Source organism: Aythya fuligula, chromosome 5 (genome assembly GCF_009819795.1).
Source record: "Aythya fuligula isolate bAytFul2 chromosome 5, bAytFul2.pri, whole genome shotgun sequence".
In the NCBI taxonomy this organism is placed as follows: domain Eukaryota; kingdom Metazoa; phylum Chordata; class Aves; order Anseriformes; family Anatidae; genus Aythya; species Aythya fuligula.
The window spans coordinates 28,535,393-28,562,269 of NC_045563.1; the positions used below are offsets into that span (position 1 = coordinate 28,535,393).

General features: G+C 39.7%; 2 protein-coding genes across 3 annotated transcripts in view; one reads left to right on the forward strand and one right to left on the reverse strand.

The window, feature by feature from the left end:
- CEP128 (centrosomal protein 128) overlaps positions 1–14,400 on the reverse strand; it is a 111,707-nt gene extending 97,307 nt beyond the window's left edge. Inside the window, exons 1-7 of the mRNA XM_032189461.1 lie at positions 14,339–14,400; positions 9,800–9,960; positions 7,784–7,870; positions 7,223–7,349; positions 6,187–6,308; positions 4,078–4,169; positions 3,312–3,384 (exon numbers count right to left, since the gene is read on the reverse strand). Of these exons, the coding sequence (XP_032045352.1) occupies positions 3,312–3,384; positions 4,078–4,169; positions 6,187–6,308; positions 7,223–7,349; positions 7,784–7,870; positions 9,800–9,946 (648 nt within the window). The 5' untranslated portion in view covers positions 9,947–9,960; positions 14,339–14,400. The remainder of the gene's footprint in view (positions 1–3,311; positions 3,385–4,077; positions 4,170–6,186; positions 6,309–7,222; positions 7,350–7,783; positions 7,871–9,799; positions 9,961–14,338) is intronic.
- An 8,478-nt stretch (positions 14,401–22,878) lies between these two features.
- Positions 22,879–26,877, forward strand: part of TSHR (thyroid stimulating hormone receptor) — a 66,276-nt gene continuing 62,277 nt past the window's right edge. For both annotated transcript variants that reach the window (XM_032188805.1, XM_032188806.1), the window contains exon 1: positions 22,879–23,048. In XM_032188805.1, coding sequence (XP_032044696.1) covers positions 22,879–23,048 — 170 coding nt within the window. The remainder of the gene's footprint in view (positions 23,049–26,877) is intronic.

Sequence of the window (26,877 nt, forward strand, 5' to 3'; positions counted from 1 at the left end):
TTTGTTTCAAGAAAAAAAATCTCAGAACATATCCCAAGATTTCCATTAGTGTTAAAGAACAGATGTGTAGGATACTGTCTCTTAGAAACATCTTAGAGAATACTCTAAGAGGAGAACATAGAATTATGAGTTCCATCATCTATTGAGCTATTTCTAGATAAAAATAAGAGATTTTGATACAGCAGAAGTTGTAGAGTCCGCAGCCTTTTTACCAAAGCTGTACATAGATTCTCAAGTATACGGTCACAAGGAATGGTTGATTTGAAAGAGGCATCCAGCTATGCCTCACCACCTCAGTCATCTTTTTTTTTTTTTTTTTTATGCTAAACTGGAAAAGGCTTCCTTTAAAGTTAACATTGATGTGCATCGATTGTGTGTGTTGGGTCTGTCTGAGCTGGAGTCACCTTTTCCCTGCAGCAGCCCACACAGTGCTGTACTCTGCACTTGTACCTGGAACAGCACTGATATCACTCCAGTGTTGTGTCTATTGCTGCGTAGTGCTGGCACAGCATCAGGACTCCTCCCAAGCCCCCAAGAGCCAGCAGGCTGGGGGTGGGCAAGTGATGGGGAGGGGACATTGCTGGGGCAGCTGACCTAAACCAACCAAAGGGATATTCCATAACACCTGATGTCACACTCAGCAATAAAAGGGGGGGCTCTCGTGGGGGAGGGGGCTGTTCCTCCTGAACAGACACTACACGTTTTGAGGCCCTGCTTCCCAGGACATGGCCGAACACCGCTCGTTGATGGGAAGTAGAGAATAATTTTTTTTTTCCCTTTCTCTGTGCTTCCACGTGGACTGACTGTTTCTGTTGTTTCTTTTTTTCCTCCCCATTCCCTTTCCCTCTAATTAAACCTTTCTCATCTCAAACCTCGAGCTCTCTGTGTTGTATTTTCTCCCCCTTCCTCTTTGAGGAGAGGGGGAGTGAGAGAGCGGTTGTGGTGGAGCTCGGCTGCCCACCTGAGTAAAACCACCACATTGTGTCGTGTAACTCTCTAATATAGGGGGAAAAAAGCAGTCAGCTTCAACATCAAAAAGGTTCTCAAATCATAAACCTCTAATAAATAAATTCTAAGCAAGTAACTCAGACTGACTGTATCGAAGAGACCTTGGACATTTATTATCACATTTTTGTAGTTTATATATAAGCAGTTTTCATACAGTACTGACCATTCTGAACAGTACAGCTGTAAGAATGTGGTTACAAGTCCCTACAGAAATTAAGGCTTAAGGACCCTAAGCTGAAACAAATGTTCCTGCTACAAACTCATTCTGTCAAATTATCAAGATTTCAAATTGACAATTTACAGTCAAAACCCCTAAAATAGAATACAAATAAAAAGATGGTAACATTGAAGATGATAAACAACCTCTCTGAAGTGAAGTAATAAAGACACAACTAATAAGTAAAGTAGTATCGTACAGAACTATCGTTAGATGCATTTGTATCCTAGTATTGTTCCCTAGACATTTACTTTTTGACCTTCCATCATACAGGGCTAGGTCTCTCCTTTCCGCATAACCCTTCTGCAAACTGAACAACAGCAATTGCTTTAACCTTCAAAAGAGGGATCTAAATGAATGACCTGCCTTCTCCATCCTCCACCCTTCTGGTTTTCCCTCTGTTTTGCCCATGTTCTTCCTACAGTTAATGAACAGCAATGAGTAGAACATTCCTGTTGAAGTCGTATTAGTCCTACCCAGGAAAACCATGTGACTGCAGCCAACTGCAGAAATCTTATCTTCATTAAAAGTGTTTCATTAAACATTTCAGCTTTCAAAGCTTTATGGGATGATAGTTTCTCTCACAAATAGAAGACTTCTTTTTAACAGTAAGAGGAATATCAAAGAAGAATACTGAAGGCTTCTTTGTTACAGTTCTCTCTTTTGCTTGTCTCAGAATAAAATTGTAGCAACCAATTTCAAATCTTGAAATCCTGCTATAGGAGGTCACAAACCAAAACTAGTTATTTCTTTCATTTATGTAAATACAGTGGTTGCCAGCATTCCAGAGGATTGAGGAGGACGGTTTGTTTCTCTCATTCAACAGCACAGAACAGTTGTGGCGTAGACAGCTGCAGCAGCTGTTTTCTTGTGAATTGTCCTTCTTAAAACTTAGAGCTTGCTTATTTCCTGGTGCATCAGAGGAAAAAAAAGTATGTAGAGAAGCAGGACACAACACTCATAGGAAGCTGTAAGTATCAAAGAATTCCTTACCATATAAACAGTGCTAACATTCTAACAAGGACAGCCTGTTAAATTCTTCTACAACAGCTGAAGAGGAAAGTCGTCTTCCACTGATGGATTCTATCATGTTAAGTGTATAACTGGTCTTGAGAGATCACAGCCTCTTGAATCCCTCTCTTATTTCATCTACAGTCAGGAATTTACACAAAAACAATTACTAAGTCTGTTGGTGCCAAGAAGCAGCCCTTGCCAACAATACTGATATCGGTGACACATGCATCACTAAAGCTCTTGCCAGGTCCTTTAGTACCAATTCATGCAATTTTAGGGAAGGATGATCCACCTAGGAGAAAATAACACTTGCTCTGAGATGTTAGCATGGCTACTGATATCACATTAGCATTTACATAAAGCATAGACTCAAGTCTTCAAGTCAAGACCTATCTGCAGGATTTTTACCTCCTAACTAGATTTTCAGCTTCCCTTGTGCCTACAGCAATACTGCTTTGACTTGCGTCTCAAGAGCTGATCTCCTCCATATTTGAGTGATATAGACTAGAGTATCTCCTTCCAGCAGATACAAGAGGCAAAAAGTAAGAGACTTCATCATGGCTGCGCTTCCTCCTTTGATTTGTCAGAGCCTCCAGAGAAAATTATAGCCACAAGAGACATTTCCCTTTCAAAAGGCTTCACAGATAAGGACTGAAAAGGACAGGGAGAGAAGGAGGAAGAGGAATCAATATTATTACTCAGATTCCATGGTTATCATGGAAGTTCTTCAACATGGCAAAAACTAACTTGTATATTTCAAAAGCTATCTGTTCACACCAATGTTCAAAGTTAAACAACAGTTTTCTCTAAAAACATGATTTCTCAGAGAGAATTTCACTATATACACATTTGTAAAACATTCACTTTCAGTTTAAACAAGCACCTGAGATACAGGCACTTGTTTTGCTGATTTCATTATGGAAGGTTAACAATCACCAATCCTAACCTAGATAGAATCCTGTTCAGATATACACCAATACATAGTACTAATTACCAAAACATATATTATACTAGTAACCCATATCCTGCATAGACCATTAAATAGAAATCTTTTCATGTTATTCACACTCACCGTTTCTCGTCTTTGGGACTCAGTAAGCTTTTCAGACAATTCTGCTAGAGTTTTTCTCATTTCTGCATCAGTCCTTCACAGAAAAATACAGGTAAGACTTATATTCTGCAGTGCAAAAACTAAATATCAACTATGATAATTTTAAGCAGCAACAATTTCATGGATTTTTAGGTTACTCCGAGTCATTCTACGGCTTCTAAAACCCTAGCATAATTAGAGACCAGCCTCAAGTGGAAAATTCATTATAGAAAGCATTTCCATTCCTCTAGTGAAGACATCAGAGCATCTAAGTAGAAAGACTAGGTATCAGGTCAACAAGTATAAAATTATGAACATGTCAACACAATCCTTTTGAATAGGACTAGTTCTTACTAGGAATTAGAAAACTAATTCCTGTTACTGTGATTAGACAAAGCACCGTATGTTGAGACAGCACATACTAAAAAAAAAAATTATGGCCTGCATAAGAGCTTATCCTCAATAGACTCCAGTATCAAGAAAAATAAAGGAAAGTTTTAGTAAAAGAAATTCCCAAGTCCCTGTCTTTTTGTCCACATATAAAAAGAGGGAGGTAGCCACGTATACTATACAAATCAATGTGTGTGCATCATTTATACATATAAACATTGGATGAGATTACGGGTAATGAACCTTTCATAGTACTGGTTTCACCTGTACCACTCTCCAACATTATTTTGTTTTAATACAAAAGAACACAGGAATTTAAGAATTATTTATTCACATGGAAGTTATATTCTGTTTATACCGGTTTCTTCTTGAAAGCTCCCGACTGATGTCATCTCCTAGACGAACTTGTTCACTACTGAGATCTCGAAGAGACTGGTGGAAAGAATGCAGCTGTAAATTAAAGTACAGAAATTGCACCAAATTTTAAGGATGCTTTTATCTGTGATATTCCAAAAATACATATATACACGCTTTTAAAAAGAAAATATTAAATGAAGTGCAGCAGATTATTTTTATCTGGAAAATAACAAAATTGCATGAATTGAAGAGCAGCCTGGATGAAGCCTGTATGCTTCTGTTTCTATCAGCTCTTCACAAAACTTGCTCATCCAGTTTAATTTCCAGTACATGATTTGCTAAAACAAGTTTCCCGACTATATTTTTTCTATTCTTCAGACCTTGTTCATTTCAGTTACTTTACATTGTACCATCTTTTTAATTTAATACAAGATAAATTGAAATATCTGAACAGGTGGCATCAGGACAAACTAAATAAATACTAGTATGAATGAGACAAAGTTCTGCTCAGCTACGTAAACTACTATAGAAGCACAGCATGTAAAATTGCAAGTGACCAAGTAGAGCACTACGATGTTTTCAGAAACTACCAAAGCACTGAGGAATTCTATTTTACTTTGCCCAAGATTTCTATATACTATCTTAGAAAGGTTTTTTCCAGAGTTGGAAAAAAAAAACAAACCACCATTTTCCTCAATAAAATGTCACATTTAGATTCCTGTTTCCCTTATTTAGCAGACTAGTTTATAGTCATTATAAACTATATAGTTTATAATGACTTAACATTATAGTCATATAATGTGTATAATAACATTATAGTCATTATAGTAAAAGCTTTTAAGAGAGAGAATAGAAAGGTAATAGGTCATCCACCCTTCATGGGAGGAAAAAAAAAAAAAGCAACAGCTTAAGCACCAGAGTGCTGTAAACAGCTCAGTGGTTAGGGCCACTGTTTGGGAAAACCCTCACTTATAACATCTCCTTGTTCTATATGCAAGACTTTAAACTGAATCTTCCACAGCCCAGCTGATTGCCCTCAATATTCAGGCACAGGCATCAACCTCTCCCCTGTGTGACAGACCAGGAATTTCAGCCTGGTCTAGGAGGCTTTGACAAACACAATACATCTTCAGAATGTATCAGTTTGAGAAGGACAAAGATTCAAATGTGTCAAAAATCCATTTCGCTAGAAAATTACCTTCGCCAGAAGCAGTCAGAACAGAAGAAAGGGGCTGTGGTTATATAAATAAGAAAGAGCTGAAGCTTTTTTTTTTTTTATTTGAGTAGTGCTACTCTATCTCTGCCCCAATTTCTGCCTATGGTCATAACAAATGGCTATTTCTAGAGAGTTCAACATTCCTCAAAACACTGTAGTGTTTTTTTGTTTGTTTTTTATAAAATACCTGATGATCCAGTAAAGCTATATTCACTCAATGAAAAGCAAGGGTAAGGAATAAACTAGCAGTCATCATAAAAATAAGAAAAAAAACTATATATTTACACCTTCACTTAATGTAAACCATTAAAGTAGTTAATTCATATTTTCTGAAGAGTCTGCAGGTAGACATGACTGGAGAGGTCTGAAAATCAACCATGCCATACACATCCTCTCACACCCACAACAATTGCCTGAAGTACTGAGTTAAATTATCCTACTCACAGGTCAGATTTAGAATTAAAATGAAGAACTAGCTGACTACAGATCAGTTCAGACTAGACTGAAGTGAATGGCAAAAGCAGTGAGATCCAGTGCTATTAACTAAAGAGCAATCCCCTCTATAGCTACACCAGATTTCAGCATATGCATAATGCTAATTAAATATTCAGATATTATTTCTGTCTCCTATGTTGCCCAAAAAGTTACAGAAATCATTTTCATAACTTTTGACATTACTACCATCTGTACCTTTTTATCTATAAAGATAAATTTGCATGAAACTTTTTGACACTGATAGATATGATAGATGACTGTCATGAAACATGGCACAGAACATTGAAAGGGCACTTCACAGCTGTAAAATTCTTAGTTTTATCATTTGATTTAACATTAAAGAGCCTGGTAACCACGTATTGCTTGCGTAGGGAAATAGCTTCCCATTAGTGGTCTTACCTGGTCCAAATTATCTGCCTCATTGACGAATCGAACACTTGCAGATCTAGATCTTCGATGTCTACTGTCCTGTGAGTCTCCATAATCCCTGAGAGGAGAAGTAGGCAGGAAGTGGCGGTTCCCTTTATAAAAGAAATAAATAAGAAAGACAAAGCTTTGTACAGGAAACATTTAATTTTACTTTGAGAAAAACTCATGTTTCATCTTGCCAATATGAAATACGTTATAAACAAAAGAATTACTAAAGGTACATAAAATGCATGGACATATAGTTGAAATATTTTTGAATATTTAGATATATGAGATGGGCAATAAAGAGAAGGAGCTTTCCTTTGTTCCTCCAAGAATTAGGTAGACTTTTTTATTCAAATTTTATTTGCCCAAGCAATGTTTTTTCCTCTATTTGGATCTACTGCAGTTTCAAACTATGCCACAGATTTTACACCAGAAAAAAACAGAAAACTTTAAAAAGTTTTCTACTAAAATATATTAAATGCTATTTCTGGAAAGAATATTCCTCTCAAATACACCTTTCCCGCCCTCCAAAATAATGAAATTTAAGAGATGTAGAAGAAAAAAAACTATTTTTCTGTATATTATACATTGGTTTAGTTTTTTCCTTTTCCACTAAGCCTTATACAATTTTACCTACATATCCATAACCTTATGCATTTAAAATTCATGTTTTCATTTTGCTGTGAAGCAAGCTTCAGAAACTGCAAAACATTTTTGATTCGACTTACATTTACCTACAAATCATAAAGTGGGTAAGACAGTTTTCATGTATCAATGTTTCATTTGATCTCTTGAGATATCAGCAGGAAAAAAACAAAACATGCAATGGAAATCATTTACCTAATAAACAACTGCTTAACTTAATGCAGGTGTCACAGATTTCTAAACTGAATTTCTTTGAAATAATCCATGATATATCTTCATGCCAATACCTTTATACATTTTTATTTTCAATTTCTTCATTCAATATAATATCAATACAACATAATTTAAGTACACTCAAGCACCTTAAGTATTTTACCTGAAACTGCTTCTCCATCCAGATCACTAGGGTACAAGCTTGAGAGAGAAGCACTTCTCATTCCAGAGCTTCGGTTTAATCTTTGACTCCTTAACTGACCTATAGACTGTTCCAGCGTTTCTTTTAACTGCAAAGAAATTACATTTTACTGAAATATGAACACAGACACATACGAAAACACATATGCAAGATATTTTTCAGAAAAAATGGTCATTAAGAAAATCAGAGCCCTTTTTTAGCCTAGTGCCATTATGGATTAATAACAGCTTTTCTTATTTATCTCATACTATACTACCATACTATAATATAAACTGGTTTATAAGCTCCAAATAGAAGAGTAAGAAAGCTACAAAAAATGCTAGTTTTGTTATATAACAAACTACTACAGTTTGTTTTATACTGTTCAAATAAATATGAAAAGTTTCTGTTCGTGTCTTCTTAACTCTTGATATATTCTGTGCATTGCTTCAAAGTTTCCAGCTATGAATGCTATTAGGTAAAAAAAAAAAAAAAAAAAAAAAAAAAGATTTAAGAAGTTAAGATAAACTGAAAGTTGCTCACAGTTGCTATTGCTTCCGTTTGTTCCTTGTTGTATTCTCTGTATTGTCCTAGTAAATGGTCAACATGTCTCAGATTTCTGTTGGTATCCTTAAAAAAAAAGTTTGAGGAAGAAAAGTCAAAATAGAAACTTCCAACAGCTGTCTTTACTATTCTTCATTTATAAAATGAAGAATATATATATATATATATTATATATATATGTATTTTATAAAACACTAATAAAACAAGTATTTTTTCTGTAGGGTCTTAGCATTCCAAAATTCCAAATCCTAGTCAAGTAGACAGAATCCGAAGATGTACAGTGCAGCTAAAGGAACAAAACTGAACACTACATATGCAAGCGAGGACTCAGGTTCAGACAAAAAGTGTGTACATTTTCAACCACTCTCCAGAAAAATATTTTTATCCAAAGATCTTACAGTACTTAATTCTATTTTGTGGGCAGGTAAACTGAGAAATAGCAAGTTTTTGAAGATGAGCATATTGAGCAAAGGTAAGGAAGTTCACCAAGCAGGCAACCGAAAACAGAGCTACAGCAGATATTCTAAAGACACCCATTAAAACATTCACCTCAAGAAAAAAAATAAGAAATTATTAAGGCTGTAAGGTGACATCCCTCTGATGGCAGGAAATAGGCCTCTTAAATAGGATTTAAGAGGAAAAAACTGGCCATGTTAACATGCTCTCCAAAAGCCACTGCAAGATTATTCAGCCCTCAAGACTACATTTGTCTGTGCCATGTACAGCATTTGTCACAGCCTGTAATAAACCACAAAAGCTATACAATAATGGAAAGGACTGCCTGGTTAAAGATGACCAAGTCAAAACATACTTATTGCATTCTTTACTGTGGAACACCTTGGTCAAGTTCCATCATTTAGTTTATATAGCACAATTTCTTAGCAGCTCAAGGCACCTTAAACCAGACTGTGACAGTCCTACCCTTCCCTTCAACATATTTTTTCCTCCTCCTCCTCCTCTATACAAGCACTCCTGTGACCAGATGAACAGGATCAGGTAGCAGATCTGCTAAAAAGCAGTACAAAATAAGCAATTAGCTTAAAATCAGAATCTTAGAAGAGCAGCTAGAAAGAGATTAGACAAGAACAGGACAATTCTGAAGAGTGCCTTTTAAAAAAATATTGTCAGTTTACATTCTTATTAACTCATCTCTTTCTAGCTTAATGATCATTTTCCAGACAAAAAGTTCTCAAATATAAATTAACCATTGAATATGCATTTTTCTCTTCTCACAGTGTATATATACAGGCCAAACAATAATTAAACACAAGTGATAATGCACAAGCCCTTTAAGTCCTCAGAACTATCAGCTAGAACAGTTATTTTCACCATACAGATTTTTTTTTTTCTTCCATACTGAAGAATGTTAATGAATTTTGAAGTGACAAATGGTGTCAAGGGAGCAAAATGTCTCCTCCTATACACAAAACAGTTTCAGAAGCCTTGTCTGCTGCCTTCACTGAAGAAGCAGGAAGCAGATGAACGCTCTCCTACTTAGGGATGAATCCATTATAAGTTTACACACACTGCTTCTCACAATGCTGTGCCACATCTAGAAATAATTTCAGTTGTAAGCTCTATTATGAGCAATAGAGTACCTACATATTTTCTTTAGTTAGAACTTAGAAATTTTATACAGTACAAGACAGTTAAGAGGGGGCTGGAGTTTTCTACTACAAAATTCAATGCCTCTTCTAACAATCTGTAAAGGTTAATTTTGCATTATTCATTTTGCTAGTTTTATAAACACCATTGCCAAACACATCATTGTTTCTAAGAATATTCTATTACACTTTCATACAGTTGTTATCTCAGACCACAGCAAGCCACCTACTTTCAGCTCAGAGGCAATATGATCAGTTTCATAAACCCTTTTGGTTTGCACAGAAAGCAACATTTCCCAGCACTACAGTATTTTGCCAAACTTCAGAAGTGGAAACTAGACTCTATTTTACATACTCTAAATATACTTTAAAACTGTATTTTGTAAGCAACCTGTAAAGTGCTTGCTAAAGTATGTATCTTCTCTGTAACTTCTTCAGCACCATTGTTCCGAGTTCTGTTGAGGGATGCCCTCAAAGGTGGCTGCCTTCTTATTCGACTCCTAAGAAAGTCATCTGAATCACTGGATGAGTGTGCCATTAGTATCTTGAAACCTAGGTAGGAAGACCAGAAAAGGTAACAAATGTTAAATCCTGATTGTTACTGAACAGATTCAACTTGCACAACATTGCCAAAGCAAAACTACTCAGACTACTGTATTAGAATCGTATCACAGAATGGCTTGGGTTGGAAGACACCTTGAAGACCATCCAGTTCCAACCTCCCTGCCATTGGCAGGGATGCCACCCACTAGGTCAGGTCGCCCAGGGCCTCGTCCAGCCTGGCCTTGAACACCTGCAGGGATCAAGCATCCACAACTTCTCTGGGCAATGTGTTCCCACGCCTCACCACCCTCTAAGTGAAGAATTTCCTCCTATCATCTAAATCCCCCCCTCTTCTACTTTAAAACCATTCCCCCTTGTCCTCTTATTATCTGCCCAAGCAAAAAGTCGCTCTCCATCTTTTTCATAAGCCCCCTTTAAGTATTGAAAAGCTGCCGTAAGGTCGCCCCTGGGTCTTTTCCAGGCTGAACAGGCCCAGCTCTCTAAACCTTTCTTCACAAGAGAGGTGTTTGTCATTCATTAGCAGGATGTACTTTTGAAGCAGGATGTACTTTTGGAGCTGATCTACCAACTGTTCCTCAGTTATTATGCTTGTTCACACCATGAAGCAGTGGCCAAGACGCAAGAAGCAGAGCCCATTAGGACAGAATTAAACTAATAGATGCACCCTCATCACAGCCAGGTGTTCAGTACCCAGGCTAAGACCATAGCCCAAAACAAATTCTCTCTGAAAAACATACAGTGGAGACATCAGGAGAGCAGAGGAAAATTGATGATGAAGCCCTCAGGAGGCAAGGCAGTTGGACTCAATGATCTTTGTAGGTCCCTTCCAGCTGAGCTATTGTCTTTTTATCCTAGCAGAACAGAATTTCCTCCTTGCCTCACACTAATTTCTAAGCTATATTCAGACCAGCTGGGCTCAACTAGGACAGTAACTCCAGATAATTAATTGTGGGAAGCAAGTCTAAGAACCAGTGTATTTAAGGAGTTTAGGAGAACTGGAGATACTACGGAAGAAGGCAATGCAGTGTCATTAAAAGAAGGCAAAGGAAAGAAAATCCACTTGAAGTTATATGGAACTTTTTTGCTCAAACTATTATGCACTGCAGCAGTTTGCCTAGAGGTCACAGAATCACTGTCAATAAGATTGGTGTTGACCACGTATATTTGGAGAGTAAGTCTGAATCTACTTTGGGGAAAAGGAAATAGGCCAGCAAAATTTTGAATTCCTTTTGGTCCTGTAGCAGACAAAAAATAAAGCCACAGTAAAGGTATCATTCTTCTAACCATTAATGCAGAAGTTTAACTCCCCCTCCTCATCTAAGGAGGGGGAGTGAGAGAGTGGTTGTGGTGTTTAGCTGCCTAGCACAGTAAAACCAGCACAGTAAAACCACCACACCCAGTGGAACTAGATTCAATTGCTATGATATATTTTATATATGTGCCACTCAACGTTTTTCCAGAGTTGTATACTACATTTTTATGATGTAAATTTCTGTCTGCCAGACTTGTACAGAAACCTTTTTGACATGAAAGAGTAAATCAACATAATCAGTTTGTGCTCAAGTACACCAATATTCCTTACAACTCTTTTCTGAAATGATGAATTTATCACATCCTTTCTGCCCTTATCTCACTAAAGCCTGTTCTTCCTGCCTATATCAGCATTCACTGCTCCAGAACTTCTCACTCCAATCAGCTGAAATGAAGCCTAAATGTGGCTGAGGAAGCACAAACATTGTGCATTAGCAAAAAGGTAACATGGAGAATTTTGAAGGGCAGAGAAAAAGAAAAGAATTAACCACTGGTACCAAAGCAACGTGTACTAATTTTCATTTTTACTATGTCTTGTTAATCACGATAACAAGCTTTATTTTCCTTGTCAGTCTTTACTGGAACTTCACGTAGGTATCAGTGAGATCCCCATTCTAGGGCACAAACCAGAAGTATCACTGATAAGCATGAAACAATACTTCTCCTGAACAGATCTGGCATCACCTGTTCTAGAGTAATTTTTAAGTTCCCCTATAACAACACTGTCAGTTCTCTGGGCTTAAACATCTCTTCCTGTTCTCATCCGCCATGCACAAGAAGCAGCACAAGCACTCAAAACCCAATAAACAACAGCTTCCGCAAAGCTTAACAAAGGTTCTCAGTTTCAAAGCATTTTTGGAAGATATTTTTAAGACACCAAGCAAAGGAGGGATGGAATTAGTGGTCACACTAACAACGAAACACAAGATCAGTCCCAAGACGGAACAGGAATCCAACCCTGAGACATTAATCCACATGAATCCAGCCTTTACCTGTTCACGTACCTATGCACCAGCATATTTTGCCTGACCCATCACACTTACAGTTGAAACACGTTTAATTTTAATGATCATACCAAATGGTTGATGGTCTGTGCCTGTCATATTTTTTCCTCAACTACAAAGTCATAATAAAAGTTGTTTTGGCAAATTAGATTCTTCAAAACCGCAGTAATAGTTTCACAGGAAGCAAATTCTCTTTTCCTCCCAAACCATGCAGAAAAGCATAGGCTGGATCGACTCTGTATGTAGAATATTGCACAGCAGTACCCCATGAGACTTAGAAAAGCAACCTTAACATTATGCAATTCATACAGCTTGTCTGCGTTGAACTCTTATTTCCACCATGTCACATTTCCTTCTAGATCCACAAGCCCCCAAATAACATCATTTACAACATTACCAGTTTCACATTAGTAAAAACGTGCTTTTTAAGTATACCTTAGTAGATAGAGAAATGAAGTACACATCAGAACACTGAAATGGTCAGAAGTGTTTTAACTCATTTCAAGATGAAATGCTATAAGCCAGCAGAATACTAAAGGGCAGTTATTGCAACTCAGCTGATGGGAACTACATCCTTAAAAATTTCCCAAACTCAAAAGCAACCAAGTCTCTGAACACAATGCTACATTTACCTCTAGGTAGATGAATATGGCAACTCATGTCAGAGGAAAGATAGGCACTGATAAAAAGACAATGAAAAACAATAGTTGACTGATGCACTCAAAACATAATTCTGAGAAGCATCTCAATCATAAGAAATGCACAGAAAAGTTATGACACTGTAGGAAAAATAAAAATAAAGAAGGAAATGATGATTTACAGCAGAAGATATCAATGTTTGTTTTCAGCTGGCCAAAAATAGCTCATTAAGGTACTGGTCAAAGTAGAAAGACAGGCTAGTGAGTGAAGGAAACAGAAGAAATGCTATACACAAGGGCACTTGCAGAAAACTTTCCACTTATGGTTGAGCAGAATTCCTCTTTGCTCCTGCGGGCAACTTAAGAGGAACTGTAGGCACTTATAAGTTGGAGAAGTCTCGCTTCACATAAAGTGACATCCTCATTTTAAAAGGAACTGCAGAAGTTTTATTTTAGATTAAAAAAAAAAAAATAAAACCATACAGAAGAATAAATTTGTAGAAATATTCTGCATGAGCGTTTGCTATAATTTACAAAAAAAATAAAAAAATAAAAAATAAAAAAAAAGAGGAGCATTAACACTTTTCCTAAACCGCTAAACCGATTTTAGCACACAATCATAAAGCCTACCTGACCGAGAATTACTGGTTGCCTTTTTTTGTTTTTTATTGTTACTTTGAGTCCACCTAGACAGATTAAAACATCTTTTGCACCAAGGAAAACGTCAACGCTCAGCATCCGCCTTCCCTGTTGGAACACAGGCGTTTCTGTTTCGTGGGGACGTTCCTGATAAGAGCAAGCACGAAGGCAGCTGACAGTCTCCACAGCAACTGCTCCAGCTCAAGTGAGGAAAAGACAAACTCAGTACACACAGCCTGATCAGTTCTCAAGGGGTTTTATTTGTTTATCTCCACACAGGCTACTCCATCGCTAGGAAACTGTGGCTAAAGCCGCGTTTGGAGCCTTATCGCTAAGGCTGAGCTTAACAAAAAAAAAAAAAACCTACGGCCATTGCAGAAGGGCACAGGACAGCCCCCTCCATTCAGCACTTCTGCTCGAGCCACGAGCAGCTTGCAGGCGGCAGGCAGACCACACACCACGGCCACATCCCCCCGCCGCGCTTGCAGGGACCACCGCTGCACCCACCCTCCAGGCACGGCCCCTGCCCGACCCACACCCGGGCACAGAGGGCGACCCCTCCGCGCCCAGGTATCGCCGTGCCAGCCTCCCCGCGCCGTGCGCCCACCCACCCCCAACCCTACAGCCCACCCCAGCCCCGAGGGACCCCCTGGGGCTCCCTCCCTTTCCCTTTATCCCTCCCCTCCCGACGCAGCCCCCCGCCCTCCCCAGGCACGCAGCCCCCGCCCCGCAGCACCCCCTCCTCTCCCCTCCTCTCCCCTCCCCTCCCCTCACCTCGCCGCTATGGCAACTTGAACTAGCCGCCTTGCCACCGGCGGCCGCAGCCGCCTTCCGGGAGCTCGGGCACTCCCGCAAAGCTCCATGGGATGTGTAGTCATGCGGCCGGTGTCGGCCATGGAGGAGGCATAGCGGAGGACTTCAGTTCCCAAGAGGCTTTGCGGCGCGGCCGGCAGAGCCGACCGGCGGGTGGCTGCAGGGGTGGTGACTGAAGGACGGCCCCGCCCTGCCCGCCGGCCGTTGGCACCTCAGAGGCCGCGGCGCAGAGCCGAGGGCGGAGGGCAGGGCGGGGCCCTTCACAGGCCGTGACTGGTGTTAATAAAGGCTTGTAAAAGATACACCTTTACAAAATGCACGTTAACGTTTACAAACATTGACATTTGCCAAAGATGATAGTGAAATAAACAAGAAGTGCTGAAACCAAAGCTGTTGCCCTGTCAAAGCAGGTGTATGTGCCCCACGCCACGGGCGTGAGGAGACTGACGCCTAGATGATCCACCTCAAACAGCACGCGTTTGTGGCAAGGATGATACCTCTGTCTCTCTCCTACAGCTTTTCCTAACTTGTTGCTTTCTGCCAGGCATCTCCCTGGTCATGAATGTTGTATCTACCACCAGTGTGTGCGGTAACAATGAGCAAAAACAGATTACAGTGCTGAAAAGCCTTAAAGAGAGAAAAGTGAAAGTGTGTTTTGAATGATCACAGGAAACATTTGACTGTGTCTCTGAAACTTGGATGGAGCTTGCAACAGTCCTAAAGTCTTAAAATTTGTTTGCAAGTCACCTGTAAGCAAGCACTCAAGCCCAAGGTACATATGATTTTAAACCAACGTATGTCCATGCTGCCTTTGGTATCCACTCCAAGGAGCTACCCCAAGCCTCTAAGCACAGTCATAAAGTGTGGCTGATATCCATACCGGCTAGCGTCGTTCCTGACTTGCAGGACTGTTTGTTGGCTCCCCCACAAGCCTTTAATGCAGCAGGCAGGACTGCATGCTGTACAGTTACAGCACACTTCAGGAATGAGACAGGCCCCACACACTGGCAGCATCCACCGACAGCCCTGGCAATTGCTGCTGGCCCCTGCTGCTGCCTGAGCCGAAGGCAGGTGAGTTACTCTGGGATATAGAACAGAAATGGGATGGTATAACTCACGTCACTGTGAGCTGAAGCATTAGTGAATAATTAGTGAAGAAATGTCATCCCTGGCTTTCAGCACATGACCATTGCCAAGGCCTTTGCTCAGCAAACTGCAGCGTGGTCAAGTTGTGCTGGCAGGCCTAAATACAGGGCAAGAGTCAGAGCTTCTGCTTCTCGTCTCATCTCATGAGGCTGCATATAGAGGTCTCTGAGGAACATGCCCTGAAACTTCCCAAGCTCTCTGAAAGCTCTCCTATCCTCCCACCTTTGCACCTGGCAGTGGGCTTGCTCCTTCACAGTCTTTTGGAATTCATCCATATGCATATTTACTTTCCTGACTCAGTAGTCTCTCGGGCAATCACAGAGTGGTTGAAGGGGTAAGGAGTGTGTCCTGGATGTGGCTGGAACCAGGAACTAATTTTAAGATATCTATAGAGGAGAAAAATAATGTGATGAATTATTTGTTTGCTTTTGTAATAAAGATATTAAATCTAAGTGAATAGGATTGCTACAGAATTTCTCTTCAGTTTAGAGTATGTGTGAGAAATCAATGATTTACCTACATTATTAATCTACTGTACCAGACATATTTCTAAGGAAGTTGTTTAACTTTTCAAGCACAGAACACTTTCATGTTATATGAAATCAAAAACTGTACTCTGTTATCTAAGGCACTGAGTTGCAACAGTCACTTGACAATGATAGCTTTTAGAGAGGCCAGCATTTTCTTTTTTTTCCCTAAGGCTAGTGCTGCTTGTTTAACGTCGTTGTACCCCTTGACTCATAAACTTAAGAATGAGCATCCATTTTTAATAAAAGGGAAGATTATTACAAACCATCACATTGCTATATATAAAAATATATGTACAGGGAGTCTCAGGACACAGACCTCAAGAATAGAAAATCCAGAAAAAAAAAAAAGAAAAAAGAAAAAAAAACATTTGTTTATAATTTTGTTGTTGTTGTTAGGCTTAAGTTGAATTTTTTTAATTATTGGATTTGTCATGAGTGGTCTCTTTTTGTGTTACACCACTTATCCATGACAGGTCATCATCATTCTTGTGGCTTGCAGGAGACTGTTTAGATATTTCTTTCAGAAGTAATCAATCAAAAAGAAAAGAGAAGACACCCCTAAGTATGTAAAAAAAAATGGCTTAAAGAATCATCACTTACTGAGCTCAAAAAATTAGTTATTTTATCATAAAAGAAGGGAAAGCATTGTGGACTAGATGTATTGTCACCTAAGTCAGTAAACTTCAAACCCATTTTTGACGTATGAGTGTGATAATAATGAGTCAAGTCTCTTTATTAAACAGTGCTGGTCTCCAAACCAAGGCAGGTATATGCCGTGACCCAAGTCAAACAAAAGTGCAAGATTCCTCTAGAGTCTGAATTATGAGGGCAGAGTAGTTTTTGCTGGATGCTATTTCTCAGTATGGAGGCCTATGCAAGAGATGAAGGTTGAACAGAATGGAATCAAAGATGTCTAGAAAGTTGACTTTAGATGCAGAGATACAGGCATTATAATCTGGGGGTGTGAAACAACTGTAAGTTTTTTAGGATAAATGGGATGAATGCAGACAAGAAGAAAAGGTCTTGTAATAGTACATAGAGCAGCAATATTCTATTCTGTACCCTAGTCTGGTGAGGGATGACAATAGCAACAAGAGGGACTTCTAAAAGTATGTAAGTAGCAAAACAAAGACTAGGGAAAATGTGGGCCCACTTCTTCATGGGGTCAGGAGTCCTGATGACACAGGGGATGGAGAAAGCAGAGGTACTACATGCTTTCTTTGCCTGAGTCTTTTCTACCAAGACTGGCCTTTGGGAATCCAAGGCCTCAGAAACCAGGGGGAAAATCTGGAGCAAGAAAACTAGGAGGAAGTCTGGATAAAGGAAGACTTACCTTTGGTGGAAAAAGATAAGGTAAAGCATACTTGACATATGTAGGTCCTTGGCCCAAATGGAATGTGCTGAGGGACCTACTGACATGCCGAGACAGCCAGGAGTATTCAGCTCCAGAGATAACTCCATAAGAGAAGGCTCAAGGGGAATCTTATCAATCCATATTGCTATCTGAAGGGAGGGTGTGAAGAAGTATTTAGTCTTCAGTCAATTGAGTACTTTTTTTTTTTTTTTTACAGCTTTTTCATGGCTTTTGTGTGTGTGTGTGAAATAAAGCAAAATGAGAAGCACAAGAGTTCCTTAAGTCCCATAATGATAAAATTCCATAACTGTGTGTTCTTGAAGTTGGAGATAAGTTGGTTATAGAGACAAGAATCTTCAAGAACCCAGAAAACATTCCTTCATGTAGCTAGTCAAACAGTTGGACTGATGACTGGTGCAACGTCAAAGCAGTATCTCTAATGTATTTTTTTCTGACAGAAATTATTTCAAATATTGAAATAGAAAAAGATTGTAACTGGCATATCTTAGAAATGTCTAGAATGGCTAAATTTGTTGATTAATCAGAAGAAAAAAAAAATCCTAAGTCTTTATTTCACTCTTTATTGAATGATTTCTCCAGTTTGAACACTTCCTCATACAGATATTACAAGATTTAACTGTTGACATCTTGTAATCCCGTAGGGAGTTTATGTAGAACAGCAATTAGAACTAATTGCTTCTTTGGAAGAACCTGTTGTGGTTTATCTGATTTGCATGTTAAACATATAATCAGTGCAAAGATACCCAAGATACTATATCAGATCTGGCAGCAGAGAGTAATTTATTTTGTTGTTGTTTGTTTGTTTGTTTGTTTGTTTTTAAATAACCTCCCAAAAAAATGGAATTCTGAGCCTTACAGTGCTTGAGATAAGTACACGATGAGTGACCATGGCTGTCACTAGGGGGAGTGTCTGTAACAGTGGAAAAATATACTTGTCAAATATACTTGTCAATTTTTGCCATGGTTAACATAATAGGAACTGGGTGGGGGAGGGAAGGTGGGGGGGGAAAGGGGAGGGAGGGTAAGCACCAGGAAAACAAATTGCAATCTGCAGTTTTACAGCTGACTTCTGTTTTATTTGTTCATTAGGACTAGAGCAGAAGCAGTACCCATCACTTAAAACCACATCATTTTGTTACACTCAAGGCATACGGGATTTTGAATGTCTGTTCTTAGGATGTATATATAGTTGCGTATGTACAAGTGTGGGTGATACTTTTAATACACTGTGATTTTAAGCATAAAAGAAAGGAACATTTATTCATAATCTACATGGTCTGGCAAGTTGCCAGTCAATCTGAGCTGTTAAATGTCACTTTTCAGAAATGATTATTGTTCTTTTTTTGAACTGATTATTGTTCTTTTCTACCTTTAAAAATATTTGAAGTCTCACCTATGCTAAACAACACTCTTCCATAATTCCTTCGATGCAGGTTATGTTCCTAATCCTTCTATTTTCCTTATTTACTACCCTCTGAATAATCCCCAGTATTTTTACATGTGCCTCGGCAATTAGTGCACAAACCCAGATAAAGTATTCCAAATAACTATAAATTCAAAGTGGAATAATTGAATGATAGTACCATTTTTCTGCCAGGCAGGAGGAGTCTTCTTGCATGTAGTTACTTGCATTTTTCTTTTCTGAATTACAACCTGGTAAGCTACCAAAGTAATTTTAAAATCTGATCTAGAGATCACATACCTCACTAGCCTGGGGCTATAGGTAGCTTTACAACTGTACTTTTTGCTCTGCCATCCACCAGCCTGTTAAGGAAAACATTGAACAGAAGAACGAAGAGGTGTCATGGGAAAGCCAAAGCATGGCTGCCAACATGTGCAGGGCAAGGACCAACTTGACTGGGGCCCATGTCATCGCCCCAGCAGGGCTGCTGAGAGCAGCCCCAGGCACTGGGCACCTCCATGGGGATGAGGTCTGGCAGTGGCCAAGCTGGGACATCAGCCAGATATCAGGCCAGGCTCACTGAGGCCCAAGGCTAGGATGTTGGGATCTGGAGACTGGCCTGGTGTGGCATCACTGGACTGATGTTCCATCCAGGAGAAAGGACCAGAGAGAAGATCAGAGACAATGCTGCCTTCTGTATAGGTCCCAAGCACACACAGGGAAACCAGCCAGCAGCAAGGGCTGCAGGAGTAGGCCTGAGTTCAACCTTCACATAGCTCCTGCCAAGTTTGGGTGCCCAAGCCTATGCTGGCATGGAGCCCTGGGGCCTGTGCAGAGGGTGTCTGGCAATGGGGTGGGGAGGTTGGCCAGGGCAGAGCCTTGAGAGAATGAAACAAACTCTGACTGCAGATTCCTTGCTGGCAAGGTCCTTATACATTTCGGCATATGTGAGAAACTGTAATGTAAACAATGTCATCTTGCTCAGAGCGTAACTTTTCTGAGAGCTAAGCAAGTGCCCATGGAAAAACAATGCAGTTAGCAAGAGCCCTTTTTCTCCCGAAACTCTTAGTGTTCCCAGTTCTGAACATGCAAGACAGGTCTCAAAGCCCAGGAGGCAACACACCCAGACTTGGAGCTCTCCTGAGGCTGAAGTTTTGTCCTGTTTCCTTCAAGGCTATCAGGCCTTGAATCCAGTGCTTCTGTCATTCAGGTTCAAGTCCAGAAAACACGTTATGGTTCTTAATCCTTTTGAAATCTACTTAGAACATCTACAACTTCGATGGCAGCTTTATCATTTCTTTGGTCTGCAGTCTTTAATAGTTGCCATTTTGGCTCTGTTAGTAATAGCTGGGAAGGTATTTGTTCCTTCCATTAACACTTTCTGGACTTCTGTGGCTGCCACGGAGCAGCTGACATAACAAAGTTTTTAATACCAATATCTGCGTACATGCTTTTCTTCCCACTAACTAAAATGTAATTCAAATTACTTTGCCTTCAGTGAAAGAGAATGAAACAATTTAGCCATCTTCTAGTTAAAGAGCCTGAAGCATTATTACAATGGAGCAGCTAATAGAGTAGCTTATTAGTAAAGATAAGTAGCATAAGGATATCTTTAGTACACCAAATAAATGAGTATGGTTGGGTTCATGAAAACCTACTGAAATGACTCAAATTCTGGGACTACTTACCTGTCCCCCAATAAAACTGTTATTCTTTTGCTTAGTTCACAAAAAGTACATAAAAAGTAATGCTGACATCAGAATAAAAGTGAGGGAGGAGAGTTTGCAAGACTGCACATAAGAGGTTGTAACAAATCACCCCAGTTTTCATTAAAGAGGGGATGCACCTCCCCGCTCTCTTCCTGCTAACCAGGTCTTGCTTGCTGTGAAAAGCAAGGACTCTTCTGTTGTGCTCCTAGTAGCATTGGGTCTTCAGGAGCAGTTATGAGAGGACAGAGATTAAGCTGGAAGAAGAGTTTAATGCTAGTGCTCAAAGTTGACAAGCTGCCTCTGGCAGTGTCAGGCAATGTTGTTTGCTGTGTGAAACAGCTATGGCTTTTACCCACTGCCTGGAAATCAAGTGTAAAATAGACTCATGACAGCTAAGAGCATTGATCCAAGAGAAGACAGATTCCTCTGGTGATCCATTTGTTTTGCTAGATGTACTCCTCTGTGTCAGCCTGTGTCATCCAAACTATTTCTTTGCCCATGCTAAAAGGAATGGAGGTTTTCATGTCCTATTGCTAATATGGAATACAGTGTCCCCAGGACAAGCTGGCTACTTTGGCAGCAAGAACAAGAAAACCAGCAGAGAAGTTTGATATCCTAGGAAAATCCCGTAGGCAGCTGAAGCACTGTCTGAATTTTATAACACATAGAGCATTAGATGAAACTAAGTGGTTGATTACTGTCTTTGGGTAGAGGACCCAAGCCAAGCCTAGCTCTGCTTTTCTAAAGTAAACTAAACTTTTCTTCTTGTTTGGTCTTTGATGTATGTGCATTTCATTTTTTAAAATTACGGCCGTGTGGCTACAGCAGTATAAGTCCCAAATGCCAAAGGAATCGCAGTCAATGCACTGTAAGTTGCCTAGGGCAGTCCAGCTGTGGAGAATGCTTCAGCTTGCCTTACCCTCACTGGGATGTCCTTATATATATATATATATATATATATATATATATATATATATATATAAACACCCTTAACTAAAAGGGATAAATGTGTCTGATGGGATGCCTCACTTAAACACAGTCTAGGTTCTAACAGGTCTGCAGAACTGGGATTTATATTTTGTTTCTTCATGGGCATGGTATTATTTCCTCACCTTAAAAAATATATGCTAAGGGTACTAATTGTATTTGTGGATGAAACTACTTAAATTACTGGTAAAAAGTTACACTGACATAACATCTGCTGTTTTGTACTCATATCTTTTTGATATCACTGATCAGGCTGCAGGGGAGCTATCTACCCAAAAGCATGATCTAGTTTTTCACTGTGAGTAGGTTGCCTTTTTCAGTTTCCTTCTCCCTAGAGAGTTACAAACATTTTTGTTGACTTGCTCTTGGCATTTTTCTCATGTACCCACATATGCACAAAATCTGCATGAAGGAGAAAACATTGGCATTAAAAAAAAAAAAAAAAAAAAAAAAAGTAAAAGGAATTGAGGCAAATATTAAAGAGCTTTCTTTGTCCTCATTGAATTCAACAATTCAACTATCTCTTTTTTTTTTCCTTGTCTTTCTCTACTTTTAAATACTTGTTTTTAGAAGGAGCATCTTTTGTTTATGAAGAAACCCATAACTAAATGAACATTAACCAGATTTTTTCAGCTTTCACTGTGTCTGTCAGATGCAGGTACAACTCCTGCAGTGTGGGAGCCTCTGTATCGTGCCCATTGCGTACCCGTGTCCTACCAGTGACCACAGGAGATTGCTACTGGAGGTGGCAATGGTCCCACCCCATTTCTCTCAAGGGTAGATATTTCCCCTTTCTCATTTGGCGTAAGGATTTTTATCTTTCCGGATCATTCAGGAAAAGTTATTCTTTCCGCTTCGCTCTCTTTTATCGTGTGCTTTTCAAAACCACTCGCTGCAATTTCTAATACAAAACAGTATTATCAACTTCTTTGCACTTAGTCCACAGCTACCTGGCAGCTAGCGGGCTCCCACCTGCTGAGAAGCACGGCCCGGCAGAACGGCTGTGCCTGCAGGGGCCCCTCACGGACCACCGGGGCCACCCCACCCGCGCCGCCCGTAGCGGAGCCAGCCCGGCGGTGGGCAGCGGGGATGCCGGAGGGACCCCGGGGCGGGCCGGGCGCTGGGAACGGGGCGAGGCAGAGGGATGGTGCCCCAGGGGGAGGGCGCGGGTTGCGGCCGGACCTTGCCCGACCCTGCGGAGGGCGGAGGCGCCGCTGCCCAGCCCCGCGGTGCCGCCTTTGCCGGGCGGCGCCCCCCGGCCGGGCAGCGCCGGGCGCCCCGCGGCTCGCCCGTCTCCTGCCGGCCCCTCGGAGGAGCGAGGGGCAGAGCCGGGGGGAGAGTGGGCAGAGAAGATGCAGTGCCTGCCGGTAGCCTTCCAGCTGGTGCTGGTGCTGGTGCTGTGCAGCCAGGGCACGGAGCCGTGCCCTTCAGCCTTCTGCGAGTGTTCCGACTGGGACGACTACAGAATCACCTGCAGGGACATCCACTTCATCCCCAGCCTGCCGGAGCACACTCAGACCCTGTGAGTTCATTGCGGTGGTTTAAGCCTGTCTATTTGTACCGTGCAAGCAGGAGATGCTCTGAGCTAAAGCCCTGGGAGAGGAGAGAGGGAAGTGCCAAAGGGGGGAAGTGCTGTAACTTACCTGGGCAGCACAACATAAGGGGAAGGGCAGCGCTCACAACCTGTGTGTGTCTAGCAGACCTAAGGAAAGTGTCCCTTAAACCTTACAGGGATGTGAAGAGATGCTTGACTTTAAAAGTTCAGGGTAGGATGTGGGAACATTAGTCACCAGACTGTGAGCAAGCTGATTGGAAGTCTGGATTTTGTGTGTCCCGTGCGTGGAGGGGACACACAAAAACACAGTTTTACATTATAAAAGGAATAGGAATTGGATGTACCATGTCGCAAATAGTTTCATAAAAGCTTCCGCACACTTTCAGCTGCTTTGCCAAACAAAGCCTGACAAAAAGAATCCATGGGAACTGGGAATCCCAACATGCCATCTGGAAGACAAAGTACTTCAGGAAAACAAAACTGCACAGTATGTGATCAGCAAATTTGGGGCTTTCCAAAGTGATAGACATTTCAGAGCCATTCAGGTACCTAAACCGTAGGGTTTAGTACCATTACAGGCACTTTAGGCTATGTTGTCTGGATTCTCACTGCCAGTCCAAAAGAGTGCTGCATGTTCTATCTGTCAGCTCCATACAGGTGTATGAGACAGATACTGTGGGGAAACCGAAATGGCACCAGTCAGCTTTAGCTAAGCAGTTGAATCACTCCTTGCCTTTTCCTTTGTCTCCTAAGTTAAAAAAAGTTTCTAGTCTCCAAAGGGAAGTTCATTTGTATATAAATTACTTCCTGATGAAAGAAACAAACTCAAACTCATTTGATTTAACTTCAAGATAAAAACATTACAGGTTGATAGTTTTATATCTTGATAATGATTCTCAGGACTTTATTTTAAAATAAGAACCATGACATTTTTTGAAATTATTTGAATGGGTTTTCTCAAGATGCACTTTAACACTTAAAAGTAAAATCTTAGCAAATTAACCAGTTACCTGAAAAGACAGAGAAAACTCATGTTATTTGCATTACTTATGCATGTCTTTTTTTTTTTTTTTGGATAATTAGACTGCAGACATGCAAGTATTTCAATTGATAAGTAATATCTTAAACATTTTTTATTGTATTTTATTCTTTTGTATATAATGTTTATAAATCTTGAAACTGTAGTAAGGTATGTAATATATATATGTAATATATGTAATATATAGTATATTCTTCAAAATCTGCTATGACAAGCTAGAAAATAAAGCAGTTTCAGCTTATAGGAGAAATCCATCTTTGTACAGGCATTTAAAATAGTTAATAGACACAGTGAGATAATATAATAGAATTGGATGGTTTCTATGAAAAATGCTGGTATGAGGACCGAGAAGTACCTCTCCATATACAGCTTTACAGGTAAAGCCGTGGGCTGTTGCACATCCAGTGTTTTATTCAACAATTTAAACACTAAGGGACACTAAGATCATAAGCCATAGATTTAAAAAAAAAAAATAGTGAATATCTTCTTTCCATGAAAAAGTACTTAATTGTTTTATAATTATTTGGGTGTGTTTTAATCATCTGAACCAATTGGAATTACCATTGCAAACTGAAGAAGTGTACTCCCTAACATAGCCATTACAATACAATAAAAAATTCAGCTAATGACAATTGTAATTTATAGTATGTACTAGAAAAGGTAGAACATGTACTGTGTAGTCTGTTTGATTTGAAAATTAACAGGAAAATTCTCTAGCAAAATAAGGAAGAAAACATCTCTTTTCACAAAAAAAAAAAAAAAAAAAAAAGCTTTTTTCACTTCAATGTATAGTTTTCTCTCTGAAGAAAGTGTGTACATTTTCTGTCTGTGTTATTATCCGAACTGCTTAAGTCCAGTGGACTGTGTCAAATGCTGTAGTCCCTTGCTCTTAGCAAATGACTTTCTTTCCCTCTGTACATTAAATGGAAGTTATAACAGTTACTTTCATCTGTATTCCATTCAGTGTTTTCAGACACCTTGGAATGATTTTCACATAGAGGATAAAATACAAACCATTTTCATGAGGAATTGTAAGGTGTGTGCTGCTACTTCTATCGTGTTTTGCATCCTTCTGCCTTACAATTGACAACAGCTCTGAATTAGAGACAAAAGATTCTAAAATAAGCAAAGTTTCTGTTAACTGAACCTTTCATTTGAAGTGAAGTACATATTTGCTCATTATATGTTGAAAATATCTAAAAATTTCCCCAAATTCAGCAGCTTTGTTACTTCAGGTAAAGTAACTTTGCTTCTGGGTTGTTGTGTGTGAATCTCAAGATTACTGATTTTAAAACTTCCTTATGTGGCTATTCAGTTTTGTAGAATTTGTAAAGCTCAGCAGCTGTGGTGTGGTGAATCTAGGAACACTTTGCCAGTTCTTGGAGACGATGAGCTCTTTTCAATGCATGGGATCTTGAAACTCCAATTAAAGTTTCATTCCAATTATTCAGTCGGGACTGTTCTCATTTCTCTGCCCTACTTTAAAAGAGCAGTGTGGACTTTTTTTTTTTTTTTTTTTAAAAACAAGCCATGCTTATAAGAAATTGTAAAAATATTTATTTCCAAACTCATCTAGTAGAAAAGTGTCATGAACTCCAGCCAGGAAAGAGTGTTTGTTTTAAAGTGTTTTTAATGTATTTGTCCAAATATAGTTGATGCAGGTGCTTACCCAGAATGGCTAAGTGCATAGATACTGCTTCTGATGTTGCTTTTTTTCAGGACAAGATTTTTATTTATTTATTTATTTTCACCCTGTCGAGTAAACTCAATAAGTAGAGAGAAAAAGGTTTTGTGTATTATGGGCAAAGCTTGCCTTGTTGCCTGATGTTAAGGATTGTATACCCATGCCATACTATGGTAGGAAAGAAGGTCTAAGTGGCATTGAAATACAGTACTAAACAATATGAAATTAGGTGTTGATAATTTTGTGACAGCTGTAATATTTTTGTGCCTCTCTGCACAGCTGGCAGCCTGGCCTGGGCTGGCCCCATTTCGCCTCTTCCTTGCCCTCCTTTGCTTCTGCTTCTGCCTGTCCTTCCTCTTCCTTCAGACAGTGGCAGTATGTGCACAGTGATGATGGAACCCCTGTCCCAGTCCCACAGCTGTCATTGCTCTCCACTTTCACCAGCACAGTGCTGGAGCAGAGCAGTGGTTGGTGCTCTGACCTCTTCCCTGTTTGGTGGAACATGCCATGGAAGATCCTGGCCTTTCAGTGCCAGCAGATCTACTAGGACATGGGGGTTAATGACTGCTAAGAACAACTTAAATTTGTAGATCACCAAACCACCACTGAACCTTTGTCCAAATATATGCTTGCATCATAATGCTTGAAGTATTTTTCAAGTAATATCTTGAAAGCAATATCTTTCTTGGCATCATTATGATGAAATTCTCAGATGGTGTCTGAGTATCCCATCATCATCTCAACAGAGTTCTGAATGCTTTTCATTTTATGAGTCTAACATTGCTTGCTGTTAGTTTTTTCTTTTGCAATAAAACAAATAAAGTTTTTCTTGCATTCACTTACTAAAATAAATTAATCTCTTCTTCCCATCCCCAATATTCTCAATATCCTGCCTGGTGTACTACCGTGTTTTTCTGCAGTTTAGAAAAGCCATACTGAGCTCACAGAAGCTACAAGTAAAATTGAAGATGATGATGTCTTTATTTTATATTAAAAAATAACTGATATAAAATATATTTTTCCCAAGTCTTTGTCTTAGGAACTGTCTGAAATTCAGAGATATTGTGATTTCA